Source organism: Anas platyrhynchos, chromosome 2 (genome assembly GCF_047663525.1).
Source record: "Anas platyrhynchos isolate ZD024472 breed Pekin duck chromosome 2, IASCAAS_PekinDuck_T2T, whole genome shotgun sequence".
Taxonomy (NCBI): Eukaryota; Metazoa; Chordata; class Aves; order Anseriformes; family Anatidae; genus Anas; species Anas platyrhynchos.
In genome coordinates, this window is record NC_092588.1 from 100,530,842 (window position 1) to 100,558,532 (window position 27,691).

Sequence of the window (27,691 nt, forward strand, 5' to 3'; positions counted from 1 at the left end):
TTGAATATCCTTGAAGCAAATTTCAGTTCCTCTTCTCCACCTGTGAGAAAATGACAATGACCAGGCTCAGAGGGATCATCAGGAGGGAACTGATGAATTGGAAATATCAGATAGCATCTGAAAGTGAATAAACTATCAGATTCTGGATGTAGATTTTGACTACTCAAAACTACACTCTGATCGGCTGTGTGAATCTTTTAAGAAAAATTACAGGAGTGCTTTCACCTCTGTCATGCAGGTGGTGGTTTCATGTCACCATCAAACCAAATTTGTGCCTGGTGGGTTGAAACAATTCATTAAAGTATGAGAATGCAATAAGTGTAGAGCAAAGATTGGAGGCAGGAAGTATCTGTTGTGAGGCACTCACTATATTTTTAATTGTTGTTTCTTGTCAAGTTTTCCTTTCTAGCTACAACTTTGTGGCCCTATTTGCATATTGGTCTCAGCTTTTATGAAAGGAAGAATGCAGAACACAGCCATACATGAATAGTAAAGCTTATGTAGCTAAGGGCAGAGAAAGGGAAAGTAAGTCCATTAGGTAACAGAAAAAGCAAGGTTTTGGACAACCTAGATAAAAAACAATGATAACCTTCCCTTTCCCATGCTCTTACCTCTCACTGGAAATGACTTTCTATAATAAAAAGATATGTTGCATAAACCCAACCAAAAATGAGTGTTTACATTTTTTCGTAATGTAAAATTAATGAGCCATTCTCCTAATAGTAAAAAGCTTTTGCTGGGTGTGCATTAGTGGGTTATAAGTACTCTTCACAGGTGGTTGAATACACAAGGCTGAAACACACCCAAGACATACATTGAATCCTAGCAAGGCACACTCAGTCATGGCTTATACTGTAAGAGAATATTTAACAGCATTCCTGTTTATATAGCACTTAGAACAGCAAGCTTACACATCTTATTTTAAACTAACAGAACATGTTTTAAAATGAAAGCTGTGCATGAAAAAAATCCTTAAAATCTAGATAGCAAGAGTACCCTCTTCATGCTCTTAGTGTAACGTAGGACAGCAGTAAAACGAAAGCACCATGTTGTAGACTGAAAACAATATGCCTGTTCCACAAAATACATGGCTGTTTACTAGTCTGTCTTCTTGCATATTCCAGTGTCTGTACAACCACAGGTAACGAGATGACAGCATTAAATTAAACCACAGATATTTGTCCCCAAATTAAGTTTGCCTTTGCTTCTATGTTCTTTTCTTATTTATTTTAATTAGCGAATACAAGCTATGTTTTTCTTCATCTTTAGCCTTATTTCAGATTTGCTGTTATGCACCTTGTTATAAATTCCTTGGCTTCCAAGCAAAGTTTTATGGGCATGGAGCATTGTGTTTAAAAATAAAAATTCTTAACACCCATATGTTTTGAGGTACAATTCCTTTCCTCAGAGGGTATATAACACATAAAACAAAAAAGCCTATTTTATAATGGAAATCTGAAAACAATCAGTGAGCCTCTTGTTCAAAGTAACACCAGGTTTGCTTTAATTTTCAACAAATTCAATTTTCTTTAAAGTGCCGTTTATATGCCCATGTTGAATTATAATAGTTAACAGTAATTTATTGGGGATATTATTCCAGGAATTTTTCTGTCTTCTACCTTTGACCCTAGGGATGTAGTGGGGGGGGGGGGGGGGGGGGGGCAGAAAGAATATATGGTGCAGTATGACACAATGTGTAGTGCAAGAAATTAATGGTACACCAGAAAGGTTATCTGGGAAAGACACATTGATTGCATTAATTCAGTTTAAAAAATAAAACAAAATTAAAAAACATCACTTCCACAGACTTTATGCACCGTAAGCCTACTATCTGTTATCAATTGTTTCTTCTGCTAAGTTATCTTCAAAGACACTGAGTTTTCTTTTGTGATTCTAGGAGAGGGTCATTGTAGCCCCCAAAATTGAGCAATTTAATCCCAATTCAAAGATAGTAGTAACAAATGGAAAATCTCCACCGTGAGCTTTGAATGACAGCAGAAATAATGTTGTATCTCTGTATAAGCTAAAGGCTTTATGATAGGGTTTGGGTTTTTCTTTATGCTTTTTAAGTTCTGAGGTACCCCATTTCAGGCAGAGTCTTGTCATTATTTTCTTGTAAATTTTCTGTGTAAGTCAGAAGTTTTTATAAGACTCTTCATGTTTTCACAAAAACTGAATCTACTAACATTTTCTAACCCTACTCTGTGTCTTTTTTAATATTTGCCTCCTGTTGTACGGGCTCCAGTGGAGAACTGGAGGGAAACTGTTACTTACACATATATTTGCATATTTTACGTCTGGTATCAGGACTTTGCCCTGCATGTTCATAACTAGAGGCATTAATTTAAATGAAGAGGTTATGCTTCTTCCTTCCCTAGCCTTCATCATGTGAATGGGAGTGAAGCTGTTTGATGCAGCAAAATTGAAATATCCCTCAAGTTAATCTTGGCCCTCTGATAAGTGAGGCTGACCAAGCACAGCTATTTTTCTCTTGCTTGGGGGTGGGGGGGAGAGGGTTCTTTGCTCTTGAAGATGGATTGTATTGATATTTAATTAATATGTTATCAGACACAAAAGAGAGTTATTTGAAATCTGAAAAATATTAAAAACAAACAAAAAAACAGAAAATAACAAAATGAAAAATTTATTCTAAAATCCCTCTTGGCTTTGTACAGTGATTCAAGGGAAAATATATAATACTGCTGGCTGTCGTCCTTCTCTACAAAGCATTGCAGAAAAGGCCACAAGCTGCAGGAGATGATTCTGTTTTGTGTGGCGTCACAGAAATTTGATAATTCAATTTCTCTTTCTTCTCAATTGGGAAACCATTTGCCTAACCTTTATCATTGTGTATGTAAGACTTGCCATTTTCAGTTGCTAGAAGCAGTAGTGCCAGAGCACTGATTTAGCAGTTTTGTTCCCTGTAGGCCACCCAAAAGCTCATTTTCTGTTATACTGTACTTTGTGAATTGTCTGTCAGCCTACAGTCAGGTGAACTCTGCTTCTAGATGTGCTCTTCCTATACTGCTGCCATCCTTCCAGTAACACATCATTGTTCCTGCAGCATTTTGATTATGCAGCATGTTTACACATCACTGGGGCAACGGAGCCCTTTGACCGTTTGTTATTGCAATGCATCATGAGAGACAGCTACTCTGAGTGAATTTTACTCCAAGGATGCTTTCATCTTCAGCATTGCAGCCGATTATTTTCACTGCAGCTGACTGCCTTAGTGAAATATTGAGGTGGATGAAATACTGTCTTGAGAATGACCCTTAAATGATAAAAATGCGTAGGTGCAACATCCAAGTTGCAGAAGACCATGCAGTGATTCTGTCTTTCCTAGGATCTTTTCCTACGATCATCTCATATTCCCCTAGTATCCCTGAACAATTTTGTGTTCTTTCTCATTTTACAGTGTAACTGAAAAATTGCTGTTTATTGAGTATTATTCTTGTTTTGTTTTAATTATTAAGTGGCTTTTAAGATGTGGGCAGAATTGGGCATGGAAACAAAGGGCATTTGAGCTCAGAAGATGGGGAGCATGGTGGCAAAAACCAGTGTTTTGGCACCATGCACAGCAGTACAGGATAACGCTTTATGTAACAGGATACAGACAACAGGGCAGGCAATTGGCACTGCAGGAGAGCGCTTCATGTAACACAAGATATAATCAGCATGTGTCTGGCATCAGGGCTTAGTAACAAATACAATGAGATGGGGAACAATTGCATTCTCTTCTCTGCTTCCCTCACAGAGGTTACTGAGGGGAAATCCCATATTCCCACTCTGAATAGGCATGTGATATTAGATATGTTTACTGGGGGAAGACAGTGATCCAATTCCACTGTGCTAAGCGTTTTATTTGTCTTAATTTATTTTTTAAAAACATACCCTTTGCCCACTTGCTACTGTTGGGAGGGACAGACTAAACAATTCAAAGCTTTCCTAAGAAAAAGCGTAACTTTTTAATCATGGCAGTGAGAAGTCCGTTTTGGCAATGCTAGAATACTACCAAGAGGCAATTTAATAAAAAAGCCTAGTGCTCTAGAAACTCCTGAAGTACTAGCAATTTTAAGGAAATAAAGGGATATATTTCTTTCTCTGCTTCTCTTTTTTAATTTTTAAACGAAAACCACAGTGCTCCTCTGGTGTCTCTTAAGTGGGCACGACTGCTGATTTAAAAGAAAGAGGAGCTGGTCTTTATGGTTAAGAATTTCAGTCCAACACCCTCTTTTAAAAAACAAAGCACTTTAAGATTTTGTTTAAGGTTGCTCTTTCAAATCCAGAGGGACTGGAAAAGGTTGGTTTGTGGAAGACCAATTTCCCAACACCAAAGTTTCCTTGGTATGACTTCAGGAAGGCTTTGGGGCATCCTGATTTCTGTCCACTCCTTGACTTATAGTATTTCCTCCTCCAGTGAATAGATGAACTGTTTTCACTTACTTATGAAGAAATGTCCTGATATATGTTTGCAGTAGTTGTTATGCTGCTCTAAGTTCATGTATGCCAGTGTGAACGAAAGCAGAGTGAGTTATGTTTCACCAGTATCCATTGTTTCTTACTGCACTAATCTGTTTTACTGAGTATCATGTCTTGCAGTTTAGTGTGCCAGAACTTTTCAGAGTAATTTGTGCTATGTTTACTATTGTAGATTGCAGGGGTAGGGTAGAAACAGTGAAACATCTGTAATTATTTCTGATCATTTGGTGGGTGTCATTGGTTTACCACTTGGAACACAATTTATGGGTCTGATTTTCAAAATATGGAACCTATGCATATACAGTTTTATACAGGCACATTCCCGAACATGTGCATTTCCAAATTTACCCACTGATTATAAAGCTGATAGGTTCCTCCAACTACAGCACTAAGAATAATGGTTAAAATGTAGAAGTATACAGTGCAATACTCCAGTAACTGCAAATACCTAATGCTATTTCTAGTGAAGGAAATGCTTGAATGTATGCATCAGGTGCTGTTTGCACTGTTCATTGTAAAATCACAGAATCACAGAATCGTCTAGGTTGGAAGAGACCTCAAGATCATTGAGTCCAATGTGTGACCTAACACTAACAAGTCCTCCACTAAACCATATCACTAAGTGCTACATCTAAACGTCTTTTAAAGACCTCCAGGGATGGTGACTCCACCACTTCCCTGGGCAGCCCATTCCAATGCCTCACAACCCTCTCAGTAAAGAAGTTCTTCCTAATATCCAACCTAAAACACCCCTGGCACAACTTTAGCCCGTTCCCCCTCATCCTGTCAACAGGCATATGGGAGAATAGACCAATCCCCACCTCTCTACAGCCTCCTTTAATGTACTTATAAAGAGTGATATGTTCACCCCTGAGCCTCCTTTTCTCCAGGCTGAACGTATGTAGAAAGTAACCCAGTCAAAATTTAAATAAAAATTACTCCCTTAGGTTTATATAATATATTTGCAATAAACTAGTAGTGCTCATGTGCAACTGAAACATGTCATGGAATATAAGATGGACTCAAAAGTGGCCAACTGTAACTTACATGATAGACTTTCCTGAAAAGTTTCTGAGTTGCTGTGCTTAAGAATCAGGATCTATAACTCGTGATGGGTAGAATGCAACTTCAAATCAATGTAAAAATTTCAATTTGCTTTAATGAAATGTGGATTGTACTCTAGGACTGAAATCCTTTCTTTTTCCCCTCCCTTCAATTCTGCTTTGGGCTACTATACTTTTATACAGTGGAATGTCCTCTAAACAGAGTATGTATATGTGCACATAATTTATCACATGTGATAGGCATGTTTATTTCAAAACTATTTATCAAAAAAGAGCATACATGTGAGTTGGTTTATTACTTTTTGAAGGCTTTAGCAATGAAAAAAGGGTCACATTCTTAATGGCACATATGCAGCTGATAGTTCTATAAAATTAACAGAATTTTTTCCCTACTTATAATGAAGTCTTGTTCAGTCCTGAAAAAAATGGGCTACAGATCATGTCATGGATGCCTAGTGGATGAACTATCCTGATTTTACATACAGAAACAATTCTTGTGAAGTATATACAGGAGACAGTAAGAGCAGGAAAGGTATGGGGGGCGCCGCGGGGGCGGATGAGCGGGCGGTGGGGGCCGCAGCGCGGCGGGCAGGCCGGCTGGCAGTACCCCAGGTGTGACCATAAAATATGATTCTTCACCAACTGTACCAAACTTCTTAAGTACTTCTTTTGCCACTGGGTCACCTGGCTTCAACTACAATGCAACAAGCTTTAGAACTGGCATTGGATCGTGCAGAGTATATCATTGAAAGTGCCCGTCAGAGACCTCACAAAAGAAAATATTTATCCAGTGGAAGAAAATCTGTATTTCAAAAACTCTATGATTTGTATATAGAAGAATGTGAAAAAGAGCCTGAGATAAAGAAGCTGAGGCGAAATGTGAATTTACTTGAGAAGCTGGTTATGCAGGAGACGTTGTCGTGTCTGAAAATTTATTTTTTATTGGGAGGACTATAAAGATGTAGCGAGGCTGTGCAGGGACAAAATTAGGAAGGCCAAAGCTCATCTGGAGCTCAATCTGGCTACTGCAGTTAAAGATAACAAAAAATGTTTTTATAAATACATCAACACAAAAAGGAGGACTAAGGAGAATCTCCATCCTTTACTGGATGCGGGGGGAAACTTAGTTACAAGAGATGAGGAAAAGGCGGAGGTGCTTAATGCCTTCTTCGCCTCAGACTTCAGCGGCAATACCGGTTGTTCTCTGGATACCCAGTACCCTGAGCTGGTGGAAGGGGATGGGGAGCAGGATGTGGCCCTCACTATCCACAAAGAACTGGTTGCTACGGCACTTGGATGTGCACAAATCAATGGGGCCGGATGGAATCCACCCAAGGGTACTGAGAGAACTGTCAGAGGAGCTGGCCAAGCCCCTATCCATCATTTATCAGCAGTCCTGGCTGTCGGGGGAGGTCCCAGCTGACTGGCGGCTAGCAAACGTGACGCCCATCTACAAGAAGGGCTGGAGGGCAGACCCGGGGAACTACAGGCCTGTCAGTTTGACCTCAGTACCAGGGAAGCTCATGGAGCAGATCCTCTTGGGAGTCATCATGCGGCACTTGAAGGGCAAGCAGGCGATCAGGCCCAGCCAGCATGGGTTTATGGAAGGCAGGTCCTGCTTGACGAACCTGATCTCCTTCTATGACAAAGTGACGCGCTGGGTGGACGAGGGAAAGGCTGTGGATATGGTCTACCTTGACTTCAGCAAGGCTTTTGACACCGTCTCCCACAGCATTCTCCTCAAGAAACTGGCTGCTCTTGGCTTGGACTGGCACACGCTTCGTTGGGTTAGAAACTGGCTGGATAGCCGGGCCCAAAGAGTTGTGGTAAATGGAGTCAAGTCCAGTTGGAGGCCAGTCACTAGTGTCGTCCCCCAGGGCTCGGTGCTGGGGTCAGTCCTCTTTAATATCTTCATCAATGATCTGGACGAGGGCATTGAGTGCACCCTCAGTAAGTTTGCAGATGACACCAAGCTAGGTGCGTGTGTCGATCTGCTTGAGGGTAGGAAGGCTCTGCAGGAGGATCTGGATAGGCTGCACCGATGGGCTGAGATCAACTGCATGAAGTTCAACAAGGCCAAGTGCCGGGTCCTGCACCTGGGGCGCAATAACCCCAAGCAGCGCTACAGGCTGGGAGATGAGTGGTTGGAGAGCTGCCAGGCAGAGAAGGACCTGGGAGTGATGCTTGATAGTCGGCTGAATATGAGCCAGCAGTGTGCTCAGGTGGCCAAGAAGGCCAACGGCATCCTGGCTTGTATCAGAAACAGTGTGACCAGCAGGGCAAGGGAGGTGATCGTCCCCCTGTACTCGGCTCTGGTGAGGCCGCACCTCAAGTACTGTGTTCAGTTTTGGGCCCCCCTGCTACAGGAAGGACATCGAGGTGCTTGAGGGGGTCCAGAGAAGGGCGATGAAGCTGGTGAGGGGCCTGGAGAGCAAGTCCTATGAGGAGCGGCTGAGGAAGCTGGTCTTGTTCAGCCTGGAGAAGAGGAGGCTCAGGGGCGACCTTATCGCTCTCTACAGGTACCTTAAAGGAGGCTTTAGTGAGGTGGGGGTTGGCCTGATCTCCCACGTGCCTGGTGACAGGACGAGGGGGAATGGGCTTAAGTTGCGCCAGGGGAGTTTTAGGTTGGATGTTAGGAAGAACTTCTTTACCAAAAGGGTTGTTAGACACTGGAGCAGGCTGCCCAGGGAAGTGGTGGAGTCACCATCCCTGGAAGTCTTCAAAAGACGTTTAGATGTAGAGCTTAGGGATATGGTTTAGTGGGGACTGTTAGCGTTAGGTCAGATGTTGGACTCGATGATCTTGCGGTCTCTTCCAACCTAGAAATTCTGTGTGATTCTGTGTGATATTTCAACTTTGTTATTTATAACTTTATCCTGTCTGTCCCTCTGCTGAGAAGTGAAATACCAGTTTCTATATTGGGCTTCTGTCAAAGGGCTGATCAGGAAGAGGTGAGATGCCCTGGCTCTGCTGGGGAAGTTAACAAGTGTAGGCCTATCACAGCAACCTGGTGAAGGTGTTTGGAGTGAGGATTTTTTCTGGATTTTTGAAGGGTGCCCAGGATCTGCTCCTTTTTTGGTCCAGAACCTTTTAAATCAACTCATTTCGAGTACACAATAGCAGTAGACAAGAATAGCTGGTTCATTCCCAGTTTTGGCTAATATACATCTGCTATCCAGTAAATTAATATGCTTCACTTACATCTTGTTCTTCCTTTCTTTATTTGTTTTTCCCTGTTTTATAGATATTTAGAACACATTTTCTTGACTCCATAGAGATCTTGGTGGAAGTCGGCACATACAGAAAGAGTTATTTCATTTTCAAACTTTGCTGTGATTTACATTAGTTTTCTTTTTCTAACTAGAAAAAAAATATTTTCAAATTAATTTTAAAAATTCTGTCTACTCCAGTGTTTTAATATTTCTAGACTGAAAACACTGTGAAGGCAAGCAAAAATACACCAAACACCAGAAAGAATTTCCCGTTTTATGAAAGTATCGCATGTTTTGCTTGGACTGAAGGGTGAGATTTGTTTTACTTTGAACAGTTAAAACAAATTATGTTGCTTTGCAAGCATAGGAAAGATAGCACTTTGCAGGCCTTAGGTTAGTCAAGGAAGTATCCAGGGTTATTTCTGAGTAAAGTTTGATGATTTTCTACCTAAAGCTGATATATCAACTAATCCATGGATTGTTGTTGCTCTTGAAGTGTGGAGTAAGAGTCACACATTACATATATATATATATAAACAAGCCTTGAGGTTTCAGATGCTGATTCAGAAATGTAAGTATTCTATGTTGAAGGAGACACCGGGAAGCTTTAAAGAATGGTGATCAGGGCAGATTTTTAATAAAATATACTGAATGTTGTCTGGAAATTGGATATTGTGTTGAAGTATGATTGAAAATTTTCACTTGTTTTGAAGGAGTGTTTAATTCAGTAGGGGACTCTAATTTCTTATACACTATAAGCAAAACATTTCTATGTGAAAAGGTATTTGTTCATTTAGCTAGTTGCTGACTGGTCCTAGATTTTGCTTTGAACAGTATCAGTACTGTGGCTCTTACTTGAAAATTAAAGAAATTACATAAATTTATTAAATTCCATTACATTTATTTGTATTATGACATATGTTTACAAGTAAAAGGAGTATTTTTATTTTTTTTTGAGAAACTTGTTGGTAAGAAATAGGATCTAATGGCAAGCTATGTTCTTCTCTATTGCTTCTTAACCACAAACAATTTCACTCAACTCATGCACTTTCTGACCTCAGAAACTGTTTTGAGTCCTTCAGCATTACATGGTGATTGAACCTTTTTAAGGGGCTTTCTGTTTTTAATCACATGCTATTTTTTGTCACTATTTTTGTCTCTAATCTGTGTGTTATTTTGTAGGAAACTCCTCAAATACCATTGGCAGATAAACATTATTTAGTAAAAGTATTGTTTTTCTTCTAATTTACAATAACAATTAAGGTTTTGTATTTGTAGAATCACCTTCACTCAATAGCTTTGTATAGAAAAAGCAAGATGTTTTTCCTTTTCTGACTCTCTTTGGTTTATATATCTGTTGGTTGTCAATATTGCAGCTGACCAAGAGTATGTTAAAACACTTTTATCTTTTAATCTAAGCTGATTTACTCTTTTATGTAAACACTCCACCAATCTTATGAATGTTTACAGTCAGCACTTTAAAACTTGTAGTATGTTTTTTAATTGTTTTTATTTTCCTGTCAGTTATACTTATCTATTAGAGTAACTCCAGGGATGTGTTTATAGTGTAAAAGACATCCTAACACCTACTAAAAATGAAACACAGTGCTAATCTTTATGCTGTACATGTTCACACAACATTTGCTTTATTTTTCCCCACTTTTTCAGTGCTACAATTACAATAGTAAAAATTACCATTTTGTTTTGTTAAGATAGAATGAATGGTTACTTCAACATCATCAGAATACTTTTATTTGCAGCAGCACTAAGAAATAACAAAAAGTGCACAAGTGTTAGCCATTAGCTAGATCTTGTGGCTGTGTGGCACCATGTCTGAAACAGGACCTGGAAGGCACCCATCCTTCTTAAGCTGTGTTTGGGCAAATATTTGTTAAATCAGACTTAACTGGTCTTTCTACAGCCAGTGCTATGTCTGTATCACATCTGGGGTTAGCTTGAGAATAAATGATTTTTTTTTTTTTCTTTTGCTTGTGCCTAATCCTGATCTTATTTCTGTTTATTTGTTTTGGTAACCTAGTATTAAAGACTGTAGAGCTATGGTTTTAATTCTCACTATGTAAAACTGAATAATCCAACTTCCTTTTGTACTTTTTGTCCATTTTATTTATTGAGATTGAGAGCTCTTTGGATCAGTGCTTAGTTTTGTGTTTGTAAGTATTTTAACTGTGCCAAGCTCAAGTACACTTTTGGTAGAAGTCACCAGATATAAGTTAAATAAAAAACCAGCATAAATGTAGAGTCCACGTAGTAGTGGGTAAGATTTTATGCATTTGTGCAGCATCCTTCTATACAATGTGTTTAAAAGAGACTGAGTTACATCTATAAGTGCATCAGAAATCTATCATGTGAAAAAGAAAGCTTCTGACTGAGTTGACACTTGTTTCTCAAAAACATAATAAATATTACATGTAGCAGCTGTTGAAGAAGGAAAATTGTGCTTTATCTGTACAAAGGCATCCTAAAGACTGCATTATGCATCTACATTACTGATACTTTTACTTCTGGATTAATAAGAATGCTTTTTCCTGAATTACGGTTGCCCCTCTTGTCCTTCCACATTAAAAATTCAAGGTCAGAGACCAGGTTAGAAATTATTATTTTTTTAAAATTATTATAATTTTTGGTTTTGTTGTTATTAATTTTTGATGGCAGCATTATCAAGCTTTTGAAATTTGGATGCTGGTTGGGTGGAAAAAGGCAGACATGAAAACTGCAAGTAATTGTAGTGATTTGTGCTGCTGGGGTAACTAGCTGAGATCTGGAATCCCACACCTGCAGAATTCCATGAGCCCCAGCTATTCATTGCCCTCTGAACCTATGCTTTTGCTTTTTCCTTAAACTATTTTAGGTCAATGGAATGTACAGCCACAGTCTGTGGAAATGGACAGATGCTGCATATGTGACAGTATGCTGCCAGAAATGGGAAAAACACAAGAAAGGGCAGCCTTGACTGTTGTATCCAGCTGCCTGCTGTGATTTTTCCACTGAAGCACTAGAGGGATTAACCAAATGCACTGCCAGTTTTACATGATCTGGAACAGGTTTAAAATTGAGATTTTTGCATTCTTCTGTCTACTCTCCTTTGCCTTCCTCTTTTTTTTGGCACCTACTTCTACTGCTGGCAATGAAATCACCCAGATATTTCACTTGTGTCATTCAACTCTTTCAGGTGAAGAGAAAGATAGGAGGAATTAATCTCCTAAATGAAAAACACCAAATTCTTTTGGCCCTGTAATGCTTATGTTTGTAGGAGATTCAATAAAATGACTTGGCTGGCAGGAATGTTTATTCTAATAACAAACATTTAGAGAATAAACTGGTGAAAACAGGGATCAAGCCTTTCAATGATGCTGTGGGTACAAGTGGGTGAGGGAAGTACATGTACAGTATATTTCCAAATTATTTTCCATGTTCTACATGGTAATGCAGAGGGTGGGGAGGATCTAGGTCTACTTTCTTTTTCTTCAAATTCCTGGGGTTGTGAACCAGAAAGGTCTTGCATTTCTGAGGACAAGTTTCTGTGAGCAGACTTTGCACCACAATATGGGAAGAGGAAAGCTGCTTTTTAGCTCACCTCCTTGAAGATGTCCAGTGAGAGCTTCCACATGTGGCTGGAAGAGAGTCTCTTTGGATAGTGAGGTGGGGTGATAGTAGTGAAGAGGAATAGATAGTGAAAAAGTAGTCATGTCTGAAATTAAATGTTTGGAAAGCTAAGAGTAGTCTGAGAATTCAGATGCAAGGTAAGATAAATATTCACTGTGCAGTTGTGTCATTTCTCCATTCAGAGGTCTTCCTCTTGTTGCTGTTTTTGAGAGCCTCCTTGGGAGTGGTGTGATTACTGAAGCATTGGTACAAGGGAGTGAGCATCGATTGGATACTCACATGGGTAGGTCACTGAAGTCAGTAGGTCTCCATATTAGTGAAGTTAATCATATCCATCACAGCTTTCAGGTTGAAATCCTGTATGTGCTTTGCCAAATGTGAACACATTTGTTTGAGAAATGGTGATGGCAGAAGTGTTATGTAGCAGCTAGTAAAAAACTCCCTAGTTGAAGATAAAATTTTTGCACTCAATGTATAATTTGCTTTTCACTTGAATGTCCTGAGGTTTTCTGCCTACCAGTATACTTCAGAGAAGAGAGAGAAAAAGCATCACCTTGCTTTTACAAGAAGGCAGGAAGGTAACAAAATCTTCATGAATTCCAATGATTTGCTCTAGGTATTGCTTGAACAGCCCTTTTAAAGGCCTCTTTTGTGTGTTGTTATATAGTTACCCTATAGATTATCTTTTTAGTTATTTTGTGAGTTATACTGATAAGTCATTGGACATTTTTTTAACTCTGTGTTTCAGGGTAGCACACAAAATCTGATTGAGAACATGAGACAAAACTAGATTAGACTAAAGACTTATCTAAGTGAATATTCTGTTTTCATGAGTGGGAGATCATTGAGACAGGAAATAAAAATAGCAGACATATAGAGAATGATCCAAACCCTGTTACATCATAACATCTCCTGTAATGAAATAGTAATACAATCTCCTGGAGGCATGGTTATTCTTCAAGACTTTTTATGTGGGAAGGTAGCAGTGCAAGTTTAAAAAAATGTTCCTTGTAGATAGATAAATAAATAAATAAAGTCTCTTACTGGCAATTGTCACTGCAGGAGCAGCAGCATAGTCTTGGAACCCTGGTGAAGGTATGCTTGGTTCTAGTTTCTGAAAATCAGGCCATTTTATGAAAGCTACATATGTTTCGAATATTGACTTAGTGACCATTGCTGGTCATCTCCAATTAGACATCTGCATAATAGGCACATTTGTTTCATAGTCTCAAGGATGAAAGTGGATATCTGGATAGTTTTGAAGCCTGAATATTCTTCTTCTGGCTAGCTTTGATTCCTTCAGATCGTTTATGAAGCTTACGGGCAAGACAGAGTAGAAAGTTCTCATTGCTGATTTTCTGGGATGACCAAAAGGTTTCAGACTTTAGGGCTGTCAAGCTTACTACTGTAATGAGAACCACCTTGAAACAAAGGGGACAGAGAATAAAATCAGTCTTAGTCATATGCTTCATTTTGCCAACCTAGCAGTATTTTTTTTTCCTGGTATTTTTATTTTTGAGCAAATTAATTCCTGTGGACACATGAGGCAAGGACAGATTGTTACAGCTGTGGAATGTCTGGAAAACAGTTCACTCCGAATCAGGATAGTTTTGCAATTCTGTCAATTGGAAATACTGCCATTGAGTGAAAAATGAAGAACATTTGGGGGGCCATGAGCTAAAACTCAGAAACGTGTCACTGTCCTGAAAAAGAAGTGTACATGTATACCCTTAGGAATTAAGAACTGTTGGACTTGGGCTTTTCTGGGTAGTATGAGGCTGGTAGGAAATAGATGAAGAGAAAAAAGAAGTTTGAGAAAGACACAAGAGGAGCTAAAAATGAAATCCTCAGTTGCAGACCAGAGAATTTGTTAGTCTGAGAAGAAATGGTTTGTAGTCAGATGATAAGATGACAAACTTATTGGTTTATCAATACAGAGAGGATGACTTTTATCTGATATGTCCTGTGTTCAGGAAAATAGGACCATATAGTTTTTGATATAACAAAAATATATCTACATGTGACTATTTCCTTGCTTAACTAAAACAAAATTCTGAATTCACTTTGGCCTCTTGTGTCAATATTTAAATATAAAAGAAAAATTAATTAAAATTAATTATCTGCTAGTAATAGAAATTCTATTAGCAACAGGAAAGATGCATATCTCCTTTTGCACTTAGTCTTTTGCTCTCCTTAATATATTTCCAACAGAAACAAGAAGGAAATTTGTTGTGTATGCAGACAGTAAATGACTGAATTGTCAGAATGGATCACAAAATAGGGGAGTCTTTGTATTTCATCATTTTCTGAGCTGTCAACCATTGTTAAAGCAGAAATGATAAGAAGTGTAGTGTGTTGTGGCAAGGAGGTGGAAGAGATGCAAGAGTTGCTCTTCCATCTAGTCCATTAGCATGAAAAGGACTTTCTTTGCTTTTAGTTTCAAAATACTTAAAAGACATGGAGAATCCTACATGTCAGGCCTGCTGTTAGAGTGCAAAAAACACTACTGAACCTTAGGATGCTGTGATTAGGAATACTGTGAGCTCTGTGAAGTCATTTAGAAAAGATGGAGCAAAAGAGTTAAATGCAGGAGGTGTAAAAATGAAAAGATAAGCCAAATTTTAGTGTGTATGTGTCCTTAAAAGAAAAACAACAACACAAACAAACCAAACAAAAAAAAATAAATAAAAGAAAACAAACAAACAAACAAACAAACAAAAAAACACAACAAAACAGTATTTGATTATCTATGTAACAGCACTCTCAGCAGCTTTTCTTATTTCTATGTGATCATGATAATAGAGCTTCTGTGCAATAAATGTTAATTTGTACTGGTTAAAGCACCTAATTTTGACTTTTTATCTTTTCCCAATTTTGTATCCATTCTGTCATTTTTTCTTAGTTAAAACTGCTACAAAAAAAGATTAAATCAAGGTCTTTGTCGTACTATATTTGCTGGGCTGTCTGTGCACTTCTGTCATGTTACTGGGCTGGAATATGTGAGGTTAGATTGATCAATGTTGAAAAATATTCCCAACTTGCCTGAGCATTTCTTCACAAGCCAAATGGAAGGATCTGAATTTTATGAGTTCTGTTCTTAGTGATATATGTTACAGAATTCGTCAGTGAACACAGTAGCTTTTTGTGGCCAGAAGGAAAGCAAAATCATGAGGATTTTCTGCATGCAGCTGTCTATCATAACTTCTGGAGTAATGATTATGGTGCTTAGCAGATACTTAACATATAAGGAGTTAGTTTCATTTAATCACCAGTATGGACAAAAGGAATTTCTGGACCGGAAAAGTACTTTTGAACCAAGAAGGTTCTCCTTTCAGTTTATTGCAATCCTTACTGCCTGGTTTGTATCTACTGTATCCTTCAATCCCTTTTTCTCTTTCTCTCTCGCCATAAAAATGTCTAAGTATCTTTTAAACTCATCTATATCATTTACTTTGATGATTTCACTTGGCAACTCTCTCCATGTGCTCAGTACTTTGAGTGATATATTGTATCGGAGTCCTAACTAAATTCCCTTTTTATTCCTGTAGTGTTTTATTTATTTATTTATGTTGCAACCAGACCCATTTACTAGGGCAGATATATTCCTATTTACTTTGTCTAGCTTTTAAAGAATTTTGACTAAGAATGGCACTGTGTTACCTTGAACCATGTGCTCTGTTATTTACTTCATGTTTTCCCCCGTAAGTTCCCTCAGTTTAGAATTGTCTGCTCTGCTTTGCATCACTTCCTTGCAGCAAATTCTGACCAGCCCTGGTAGGAGTGCAATGGATTAGTTCTTTGTCATCCCTGTCCTACTGCTCACAGAGGTCAGAATCTGCCCCAGATCCTATTTGGGCAGATATAGGAAGAAGTTGTAGTAGAATTACCTTCCAAATTCATATCCTGTGTCTGTTGCCATTGATTTTTGTTCCTTCTCTCCCCTATAAATACATATAGACTCAGTTAGTTTGCATACCTTCCTTTAATAGGATCTGTTTTATCTCACACCTACAAACATGTAAATCTTTCTTGTAGACATTGGTGTTCTTTCCAAATACAGGTGGTCTCGCTTTTCAAAAACCCTACCCAGCTGTAGCTTTTCTTGTTGCTCTGATGGCTCTACCTGGCTGATGTGGAAGCCCTCACTCAGTTCCATCCTACTCTTTCTGTGATTTTTTTTTTTAATCTTATTTTGCACCCTCTTTAATTACTCCGGTGTTGCCTCCAGAGAATAACAAGGGTGTCTGTGCTTTCTGATGCTCAGATACACAGATAGCACGTTCCCCATGAGTATTTGACAAGCAGAAGATGCAACCGGCCACATTCTGAGTTGATGAAGATAGGTACCATAGGTAACATTTGACAAAAAGCTTAGAAAATAAATAAAATATTACTTTTTTTTCTATGTTTCAAATAATTTCTTTGCATTTCAAGAGCATATACCTAGTCTTGCTCAATTTTATTGTAGCCATAGCTGACTGAAACATTGTGAATGAATATTTTGAAAACTGACTAAACAAATGAGTTCAACTTTTTTTCTTTTCACTTTCATATTACAGTAATAATAAGAAATTTCAGACAGTAAACTGTAATGTCTGAGGAGCATATATGGATGGCATATACACTTACATATGCATAGTCCTACTTTCTTTTGCTCATACATTTTCCAAGCCTAACATATAATTAAGTTCCAAATAGTCACTTAAATTTGTTAACATGTATGTAAACATGATTTCCTATTGTGGTTAGCCTTCTTTTCATCTGAAGTTCTCATTTGCTGAATTCATTTGCTGCTGCTTTTTAAAAATATTTTTCTCTTCTGTTAACATTGCATTTTATTCCTATATCTGTGATATTTATTTATTTTTAAATTATGTCCTCAAAAAGTATTTGATGCTGCAGCACCTGCATTCTTGTTTAGTTCTTACTTTCTTTAAAAGGCACGGTTTATTTATTTATTTATTTATTATTATTTTTTTATTTTTATTTTTTATTTCATTCCCTTCTTTGGGCAAAACAGAACGTATGCATGTTGTAACTTATCACAGTGTTTCAAATAACTATCAAAAAATCATAGTTTGAGAGTAAGACAGTCTTCAGATCTCCTTTTTGTAACACAGGATTGTAATAAATTCTATAGAGCCCACGTACACACTCTTCTAAAGTTGTTGCAAACTTGTGCAACGTAGTCCAACAGTGACAGGACAAGGTGTTATTTCTTTTTCCTGTAATAAGACTCAATGCCAGACCAAGCACAGTAATTGTTCTTCATCTGTGTAAAATTTTGCTTTTTCTTTATGCTGCTGTACAAGTCTGACTTGGGTCATTGCTTGGACAACAAGATGACAACAAGATGACACTAGAAACTGATACTAAAATTACTTAAGTATTTAAACCCTTTAATTTGATTCAGTTCTGTATTAATGCTTCTTCATGTGCTAAGGTTCATTACTGGACTGAAGAAGCCCTTCTAAAGGTAAAAGGTCCTGGATTTTTCTGAACATTTTAAGTTGTTAAGGAATTCCTAACGCTTGTCATAAAGACAGACTTCTTGTGTTAATGGGGTGTTGTGTAGTTCATAGATTCTTTTTGTTGCCACCATAAGTGGGTATTTCTAGGATATGGGCTTTCCTAGTAGAAGGCTGGAAAAGCTGTGTACGTTATCCCCTTCTTTCTGCCTTTAGGCTTTGACTCTATTAGAACAGTATTCTTTTTGCACTTGTTCGTAGCTGAGTATGACACTGTAGGATATACTAAGGATATTGAAGCATTGCTCAAATACATCTACTGCAAAAGGTATTATGACATTCAGCTGCAAATCCTCACTTTCTGACACTGATGCTGCACAAAGTTAATTGCGTAAGCTAATTTCCTATTGGCATACCTTTGCTTACTGCCTGATAATGGGGGAAACAACTGTTTTCCTCTTGTTCTTTCTGAATTATGTAGTGGGAAAAAAAAAAAGTTGTAGTTTGAACTTCCACCATTTCGTTGTGGATATCCAAAAATACAGAAAACTAATAAAGTAGAAAATTTTGTAGCTGAAATGATTATTCTGGAAAGGATTTTGCAGTAAAATACTCAAAAATAGTCACTTATTTTGGCTTTTCTTATTGAATTACAATCTTGGATATTTTTCTTTTATACTTGAAGGAAAAGCAATATATCTGTAATTTTCTCTCTCTCTTTTTTAGAAGTATTCAAATTCATTCAACTGTTCATTTTTGACTACTGAAAAATACTCAAGAAAATAAAATTGTCAATGTTATATTCTGTTAGTAAATATATTTGAATAAGCTAATTCTTCATTAGAAGACTATTAAATTGACTTTAATATGGGGACTGGGAATCAAAAAGTTCTTTGACTCCCAGTGTTCTCTCTCCTGCATTGTCTCTAAGCTCTTAGTGAACTTATCCTCCTAAAAATCTGAGAAAAATCCGTTTTCATTATTTTAAGGTGGAAGTCACAGAAGAAAAACAAACCCAGTTCCACAGTGCTGGTTGGGCACATGATTGCTTCTGAAGACACTGGTTTCCTGGAGAGTTTGTAAATTCGTGTGGAAGTGGCCTATCCAAAGCAGTCCATGATGGTTTACAGCCATACATTCACATCTTTCAGCTTATTAGCCTTTAACCTACTGCTTAACCCACATATCATCTGCAATGCTAACTGGTAGAATTTTCTCTGGGTTTGCTTGAATTTCCTGCAATATTAAAATCCAATCCAATGACCACTGAAGCTGTTGGTCAGGACTGAAGTGGTTACCAAGTGCCACCACAGAATTTCAAAGCAAGGATGAACCAGGGAGTTGGTATATTATTATGCATTGTAATAAGAAAGTTATGAGATGATTTAAAGTGGGAGTAGATATTAAAGAATGATCATTTTAATACATTATTATTAATACATTAATAATACATTATTATTAAATGCCATAACTTCTATGCTTTTGCCAAAAAAAAAAAAAAAAGCTATTACAGTCATACTATCTAGTGTACCTTTGAGCAAGTTTTCAAAGCCTAAATCCCTTTATTTATCTACCAGTGCAATCTGTTGGTACTGCTTTTGCACATACTGTTTCCTAAGAGGAATTGTCTAACTGGCTTTTTATTAAAATAAATAAATAAATAAGATCTTTATCAAAATGTTATTTCAAGTTTTTTTGCACTACTTTTTACAGGACAGTAGCAAAAATCATTTCAACATAGAGGAATGGGTAATGAAGGTGCCCAATGAGGTCTTATCAAAATGCTCTTTTGTGAACTGTTAATATTCTACTGGCTGTTACTCAACATTTTGGAAACCAACTACAAACATTTCCATTGGAGTGGAAAGAGAAAAACAAATGTATTTGTGTCGTTTCTAATGACATGAGCCCCAGTAATTCTATCTGGCTGCTTCTTATCCTGCAGACATCTGAGAAGTTCATCAGTTTCCTAAACTTTTACATACCCCATTGCAGTAGTTTTTACAGAATTCAAAGAAACTGATTTAACACTTGTTTTGTTTGTCCATTTGTTTTCCTCAGGGACAGTTGGAGGTCATTGTTCAGCTGTACTCATTTTGTAAATAAATACTGAATGAGGGCTTAAACTTTCCATGCTATAGGTACTGTGAGTTCCTCACTATCTTTCTGGTGTTGACAAAATCCAGTTATATGCCACTGTGGAAGATTATTGGTAACTTTGTATTATTCTTGTTTTTAATCACATATTTAAAATCTTTTGTTATATGTAATTGTTAGATATTAGATTCCGATGAGGTCTATGTTGTTCTGCCTGCCTTTCCAAACTGAAAAAAAGATATAGCTTCTGTGTTGATACACATAACCAACTTAGAAATGATGCATTTTACACAGCCAGTGCCCATGTAGTCACTTAACTTTCTCTCATGAGAAAGAGGAAAAGAAAAAAAAAAAAAAGCAATGCTACACTTTAAAATAGTCTTCCATAGCCATCCATTTAAAAGTACTTAGAAATAACAAGCATTTTTGCAGACAAGCAAGGTAATAAGCTGTGCTGAACTTCAGAGGTGAAAGAAAACATTACTGTGTGGCCTCTGTGTTCTGTGTACACTGTATTTCATTTTGAAAGGTAATGGAAATGGCTGCATAGCAGCAAATTTAGACTATGTACAGCTTCCATCTGTTCAGTGAACTTCCACTGTTGCTGAAGGGAGATAATGTTTAATTCAAGAATATGGTATATATTTCTCAGTGACCAAAAGTAATTGCAATTAGCATGTTTTTCATGTGCATCTTGTGTGATTAGTTTCATGGTATACCGCATGCCATATTTTCAGCTATTCCAAAGGTGGGGTTAAAAATTTCTTTGGTTTAAGAAAGCCAAATAGTTTATGGTTGAAGATAGCAATATCCGGTACATAGCATAGGTACACCACATAGCACTATCCAGTAAGATACAGTTTCCTTGTATAGTCTACAAAGCAAAAGCTCAGTACGGAAAACTCTAGAAAGGGCTATGCAGAATGGCATCAGAATTTTCCCTCTGAAAATCATTCTTTAAGTTTCCTCAGAGAACACATATCATAGTTTAAATACTGTTTTCCAGTTGAAAAATACTGTGTGTGACCGACATCTTAACTTTGTCTACAGAAACAGCATTTAGGTTCTAGCTAAGGCCTCTTATGCACCATTGCAGTAAAAAATCTCCTCTAAAACTTAGGGTGATGAATATGTACTCTCTCAATAATAGTCAGAGTGTGTCTAGTAGGTACACAACTCCAGTTAGCTGTGTCATCTCCTGCTTTGCAGACAGAATTGTGTTCATTCATTTCTCAAATTTTCTGCTCTGAAAAGCAGCAATCCTCACTGAAATGAGAGCCCTGAGATGTCTCTTCATTACCTTTAGACCTCAAATCATCTCCCTCTCTTACCTCGAGATAGAGATGTGCAAAGTCACTGGAATTGCCCTCTCTTCTTGCAGGTTAGGTTTTCTGAATTTTATTTCTGCCTGTGAGACCTATGCCTGACTTGCTTTATGAAGTGCTGTGAGATGCCTTTTTGAGCTTTCAGGATGTGAAATACCCAGTGTAGTGCAGCTGAAAGAGGTCCTTTTGGTTCTATAGTATTTTTAAATTTGAACTCTGTGGATACTTAGGTCTTTTCAGCAGCATTTGAAAATGCTTGCCTAAACACAGGTGTGGAAGTACTTGCACTCAAATTTCATGAAGTACCAGGTGTTGTCATGTTCCCAGGTAGTGGAAAGATCCTCTCATTGCTGTATTACATATTATTTTGGGGAGTACAGAGACTTCACAGTGTCACCCAGTGCAGGCCAATTTGGGCCACAAATACATGGAACCTGTTTCGGTCTGCTGGTAAACCCAAGATGATGAACATCCCAAGGGGAGCAGCAACAAATCTTTTTTACTTGTTAGGTGCAACACAGTGTTGAATTTGTTGGGCTCGGGCCAATTCCTGAAAACCCACAAGGGAAGGAACTGCATCACATTTACCTTCACTACAGCAAATGGTCTTATTAGGATGTACATACCAGGTTTGTGATAGGTTCATGTTTCTGTGCCACTCTGCATCCATTCTAATGTGAAATTTAGAACAAAGTGGAATGGAATAAGTCTGTATACAGCAAACCCAGAGCTCATAAACTTAGATGAGCCTGTCCCAATTCCATGTAGGAGCACAGGAGAGTTGATGCCCTCAGTATTCTAGTGCTCTGGTTCTGGGAAAACACTGCCAAGAGCATTTGAGTTTTCTATGTATGGAGACAGATTGGGATTGGTAGGTTATTAGATTTTAGTTGGAATGCAAATGACTGTAGACCTCCAGGAGCCAAATTTGGATTCAGTTTGGTAGCACTTACCTGGAGACTGATACCTAACAGACTCTTTCAAGTGCCAGGTTTCTTGCATCCAGGTGTGGATAAAGTAACCATTCTAATGTGAAAGGTGAGCAACCAGATATATTGGTAGAACATGCGCATTCACAGGCAATAATATTCAATAAATACATGGAATAGTCAACATGTATAATTTTTATTAAGAATACAATCTCCATGCTCAAATGCTACTGCTGTGATAGTGGAACTTAATGACATATGTCTGATTTACATGAATTTTAGGATTTTTTTCCTAGCACCTTCCTTAATTTCACATGTGTTATGAGGTCATAAAAAAAAGGCTCAGTTGAAATAAATATACACAGTGGGACAGAGTTAAAGTTTCTGTAGGAATGTCAACTGTGAATTTCCTGCTTTTGCTGTTGTCAAATTATGGAATTAAATATTTCACTAATGATCAGTTTTTAATTAAAAAAAAAAAAAAGTAATTATGAATAATTTGTTAAACGTAACCCTTTAAACACAGGTACCTCTGCAATAGCCAGCTTTTGCCTGTGTAGAGTCTAAGGGATTTTCTTTCTAACTAAAACATCATTCTGAGCTCTTACTGAACTTGAACCAAGAATTAAGTTATTACTTCTGCCGAAGAAAGTTGATGGTCAACAATAACAAAATCAATGAATGTCTATGAGCCATATATATATATTTACAATTATATACAGTTACAAGATAAAAGGAGCTATAGGTTGTTGTGGAAAACTATCCTTTCAGTAGGTTTACTAACATATATTTTAAGCAATGTATAAGATTGTATGCTAAGGATATAATTTTTAGATTTCCTTGTTAGAAATAAAAAATTTCTCAGAAATTAATTTTTCTCAGAAAAGTTGTCTAGTGATGACCATTTCAGTTTCTTTGGATGTCATTTTTGTGTTTGTATAGTGCTTACCTGGACAGCGGGATATTTCTCTTAATCCAAAGAAAATATATTTACTTTGATAAGAGATATGCATCAAATTACAACATAATGAAGAGGGAACAAGAATTTTCATGTAGAAAATGCACCTTACTGGAAGCATACAAGTGAAAAAACAAAGCACACACACACACACCTGGAGTATGTGTTCAGCTCTGGGGCCCCCAGCAAAAGAAAGACATGGACCTGTTACAGCACGTCCAGAGAAAGGCCACAAAAATGATCAGAGGTCTGGAGCACTTGTCCTATGAAGAAAAGGTGAGAGAACTGAGGTTATTTAACCTAGAGAAGAGAAGGCTCCAGGGAGGCCTTATTGCAGCCTTTCGTTACTTAAAAAATAAAAAAAAAATAAAAAAAAAAAAAAAGGGGGAGAGACTTTTTAACAGGGTCTGTAGTGTTAGGACAGGAGGTAGTGATTTTCAACTATAAGAAGGTAGATTTAGATTATATATTAGTAAGAAATTCTTCATTATGAGGGTGGCGAGGCACTGGCACAGGTTGTCCAGAGAAGTAGTGGATGCCCCATCCCTTGAAGTGTTCAAGAACAGGCTGGATGAGGCTTTGGGCAACCTGAAAGATGTTTCTGCCCATGGCAGGGGGTTTGGACTAGATGACCTTTTAAAGATCCCTTCCAACATAAAGCATTTAATGATTCTATGAAAAATACTTTTATGTAATGCAGACTGTATTCTGTGTCCTGTGTTCTGTTGTGCTTTTATATCCAGATATTCAGTGCAGAATGCCAATTCTCCAAATAACAAGGATGAAATCTGCCCTCAGGAAAATAGTCAGTAGAGACTGACTTTGGTGTGACTAGAGCTTCAGCCAGAAAAATTGAAAATTCAGATTGTGCGATGTTACATTATTTGATATTATAGATAAGCATGTGGATATTGGGCCATAGAGAATAGATACTGCTTGAGTAAGTGTTCTTTTAAAGTTACTTAATTGCTTTTAGACCTTCATCTTCACTATGGGTTGAACCTTACTTGAGGTACCACGTGAGCTTGTCTGGCATAGACCCCCCCCCCCCTTTTTTTTTTTTTTTTTTTTTAAATCAAGTCATTTAAAAAAAAAAAAGGCTTTCTGATAGGAAGATAAACTTGTGGTTCAAATCAGTTTTACCGTGGCTCTTCTGGTAAGCCACGGACCTGCTGTCATTTGTTTGCACTCATGACTGAGGAGGAGACAAGTCTGAGCATACACAGAGGTTCTGTTAGAGTCCAGTTATTGAAACTTTCCTTGAAACCATTCCCACATTCACATTTTTCCATTGTGTATAATATGTGAAATGACCCCATTGTACATGGAAAGCTGGTGGAGACAAGACAGGAGTAGATCCTCCCCCTCCCTCTCCCCTTTCCGCAGTTAACAGCATTAATTTCTTCCTTTAAGTTTGGAAGATGGTGCATAATGTTCATTTTTTTTACCTTTAGATAAGAGCTGAGCTTGTCTCATTTACATAGAAGTACATTGAAAAGAGTTTATGGTTTCACTTCAAGAACAATGCTACTTCTGGCTTTACAAACACCTGTTGAAATTGAGAGTTTTATTTTTATTTTTATTTTTTTAAAGTTTATTTGTATCTCAATTTATATTTCTTCCAGATCCTTCTCTTTGCAGAAGATTCTACTTAGTGGATTATAAAAGGCTGAAATTCAGCACGCAGTTTGCATGACATGGAGCCTGGTTGGCAGTTGGCAAAACTGTGTGTGCTCAGAAAAATGTTTTGGAAGATAGGCTCCTTTCTCTGCTCAGAGGAGGAGGGAAAAAGTTCTGCATTGTGCATGTCTATGCTCATGACCTCTGCCTGTGGAAGAGTTGAGAAGCAGATACCAGGTTAAGCAGCATCTATCATTTCAGCTCATCTTCAAACAGATGGACAAAAAATTAAGGGGAAAGAAGTGTCCTCTATCTGGATACCTATTTACTGTAACATTTCTGGAAATATTGGTCATTTGTGGGTTAATTACTGGAGTCAAATATACCATGTGTGCACAAAACCTGTGGTATGAGATGGTTAATGCAGCTGGAGATCTGAGACAGAATCTGCACCAACCAAGGAGGATGGCAATAGAGTAGTGGGAAATACTTTTTATCGCAGTGCAGTGAGAAGGGAGAGTCCTCTTTCTTGCTGTGCTGTTTCTGCACATTTAAAGTCTGGCTATTTTCTGTCACATTCACCTTGTCCATGTGAATTTAATTAAGAGCACTTTGGTAGTTCATAAATATGTATGGACTTTTAAATATAAGGACTGATTTTTTTGTAGGTAAAATTTCTGTAAAGAAGCATAACCTTTTAGTAACAGTGTCTGGCTGTTATTAAATAAGAATAGCAGAACTTTGTTAATGAGGTCATTGACCAAATAATAAAAAGTATATCTTATTAATACCTGAAATGGTGGTAGGACTGAAGCCAGCAGAGTTAGTGGAGTGCATGGATTGTTTATATATATTATGAGAAAGATGTTTCATTTGTACTGATCATTTTCTATGAACTATTTAAAACTATTGCCTTGTATTTGGGAAGGCAACTAACACACACATATTTGTATGACAGTTTGCTACAATGCAAACTTCCAGCACTCTGGAGTGCTTCCAAGAGCATTTTGGAAGCAGGAAACTGTACTTTTAGGATGCGGCTAGGACTTCCTTCATTAGCCTTGGCTTTTGCATACAAGGCATTATATCATGTTCAGGAGATTGGTGTATTTATCTGTCTGTCTGTCTATCTATCTGTCTAAATAGAATGTTTGTACATGCAAATGTAGCCCTGGGTAGCAAAACGTGTTGTTTTCAGAGACAAAACCTTCAGGTTTTGATTGGCTGCTGTATCAGTAGACTGGAATACTTACTTACAGCTGTCCTCGGAGGCCTTCTATAAAACTGCAGGTGTTCAGCTTTAGCAAATAGTTCTTATTATACAGATAGACTTTTGGCAGCTAGTAATGATGTTTCCTGAAATTGAAAAATGATTTTCTACCTTATACACTGGTTTTACATTACTGGAATGTTGGAGGGGAGAGCAAATACCTCTCATCAAGTAGTACTGAATCTATTTTTGTTAGTTGTATATATTTTCTGATTTGTATATTTTATATTAGAATGCATTTTTTTTTTCCTTAACTGTTGTGGTCAGATTTGAAATCTCTTCCAGCAAAATTCAAACTATGAAGAATAAAGGAAGTGTCTGGCAACAGAGGGCTATATCCTTTATACAGAACTAGCAACTGGCTTGCCGTCAGTGTACCACCAAACATGGAGCTCAGGGTGCATTGTAAAGCTTTTAAAAATGTTGGACACTATTGTAGAATACTGTTAAGAAACAGTTTTCATGTCTCTAAGTAATAGTGAGGAACATATACAGATTTTATGAGTATATATTTAACTCATTTTGTATCACTAGGATATAGAGTTAGAGACAAATTCTGGATCAAGCATTGCTGGAGCAAGCTGAATATGAGCCAGCAGTGTGCCCTGGCAGCCAGGAGGGCCAACCATATCCTGGGGTGCATCAAGTATGGCATTGCTAGTCGGTTGATGGAAGTGATTGTCCTGCTCTATTCTGCGCTGATGTGGCCTCACCTCGAGTACTGTGTGCAGTTTTGTGCACCACAGTACAAAAAGGACATGAAAGTGTTGGAGAGTGTCCAGAGGAGGGCTACAAAGATGGTGAAGGGCCTAGAGGGGAAGACTTATGAAGAGCGGCTGAGGTCACTTGTCCTGTTCAGCCTGGAAAACAGGAGGCTGAGGGGAGACCTTATTGCAGTCTACAGCTTCCTCATGAGGGGGAGTGGAGGGGAAGGCGTTTATCTGTTCCTTTTAGTGACCAGTGATAGGACCCACAGGAATGGAGTCAAGCTGCAACAGGGGAGGTTCAGGCTGGATATCAGGAAGAGGTTCTTCACTGACAAGGTGGTCGCGCACTGGAATAGGCTCCCCAGGGAAGTAGTCATGGCACCAAGCCTGTCGGAGTTTAAGAGGTGTTTGGACTGTGCACTTAGTCATGTGGTCAGAATTTTTGTGTAGACCTGTGTGGTACCAGGAGTAGGACTCGATGATCCTTATAGGTCCCTTCCAACTCAGGATATTCTATGATTACTTTGTTACAGTCACTCTTTTGGACAATGAGATTGATGAGATAATGTAAGCCACTTTTTCAAACTGTAGTTTTGCTGTAGTGAGTTAAATAATTACTTGGATTATATTTCTTTATTCAGATGCTTCAATGAATCATTTAGTGTTCAGGCTCTCTTTGTATATGCCTGCTTAAACTTTACAGTGCTAAATCAGTCCCTGAAGACTTGAGACTCAAGATTCTCCTCTCATAATTTCTATTTATTTTCCAGATAATGATTATTTTAAATTTAAAATGATGTATGACATACAAAGTCCGCTGTAGGCTCTGTAGACCCAGCTCAGGTCTACTGAATCAGAACAGTTCATCAGGAAAAGCACTGATCCCTAAAACGAGTAGTGCTGGGAAGTTGAATCCTCTCATCAGTTTCACAGGA

The 27,691-nt window shown here is 37.8% G+C and overlaps 1 protein-coding gene across 24 annotated transcripts in view; it reads left to right on the top strand.

Moving 5' to 3' along the window:
- The window catches only part of SUGCT (succinyl-CoA:glutarate-CoA transferase), a 324,219-nt gene that overhangs the window by 188,772 nt on the left and 107,756 nt on the right, over positions 1-27,691 (top strand). For 8 of the 24 annotated variants that reach the window (XM_072033301.1, XM_038174165.2, XM_072033302.1 and 5 more), the window contains one exon: positions 18,840-19,533. The exons of the other annotated variants lie outside the window; for them this stretch is intronic. In XM_072033301.1, the coding sequence (XP_071889402.1) occupies positions 18,840-18,895 (56 nt within the window). In that variant the 3' untranslated portion in view covers positions 18,896-19,533. Of the gene's footprint in view, positions 1-18,839; positions 19,534-27,691 lie in introns of those variants that run through there. 24 annotated transcript variants of the gene reach the window in all.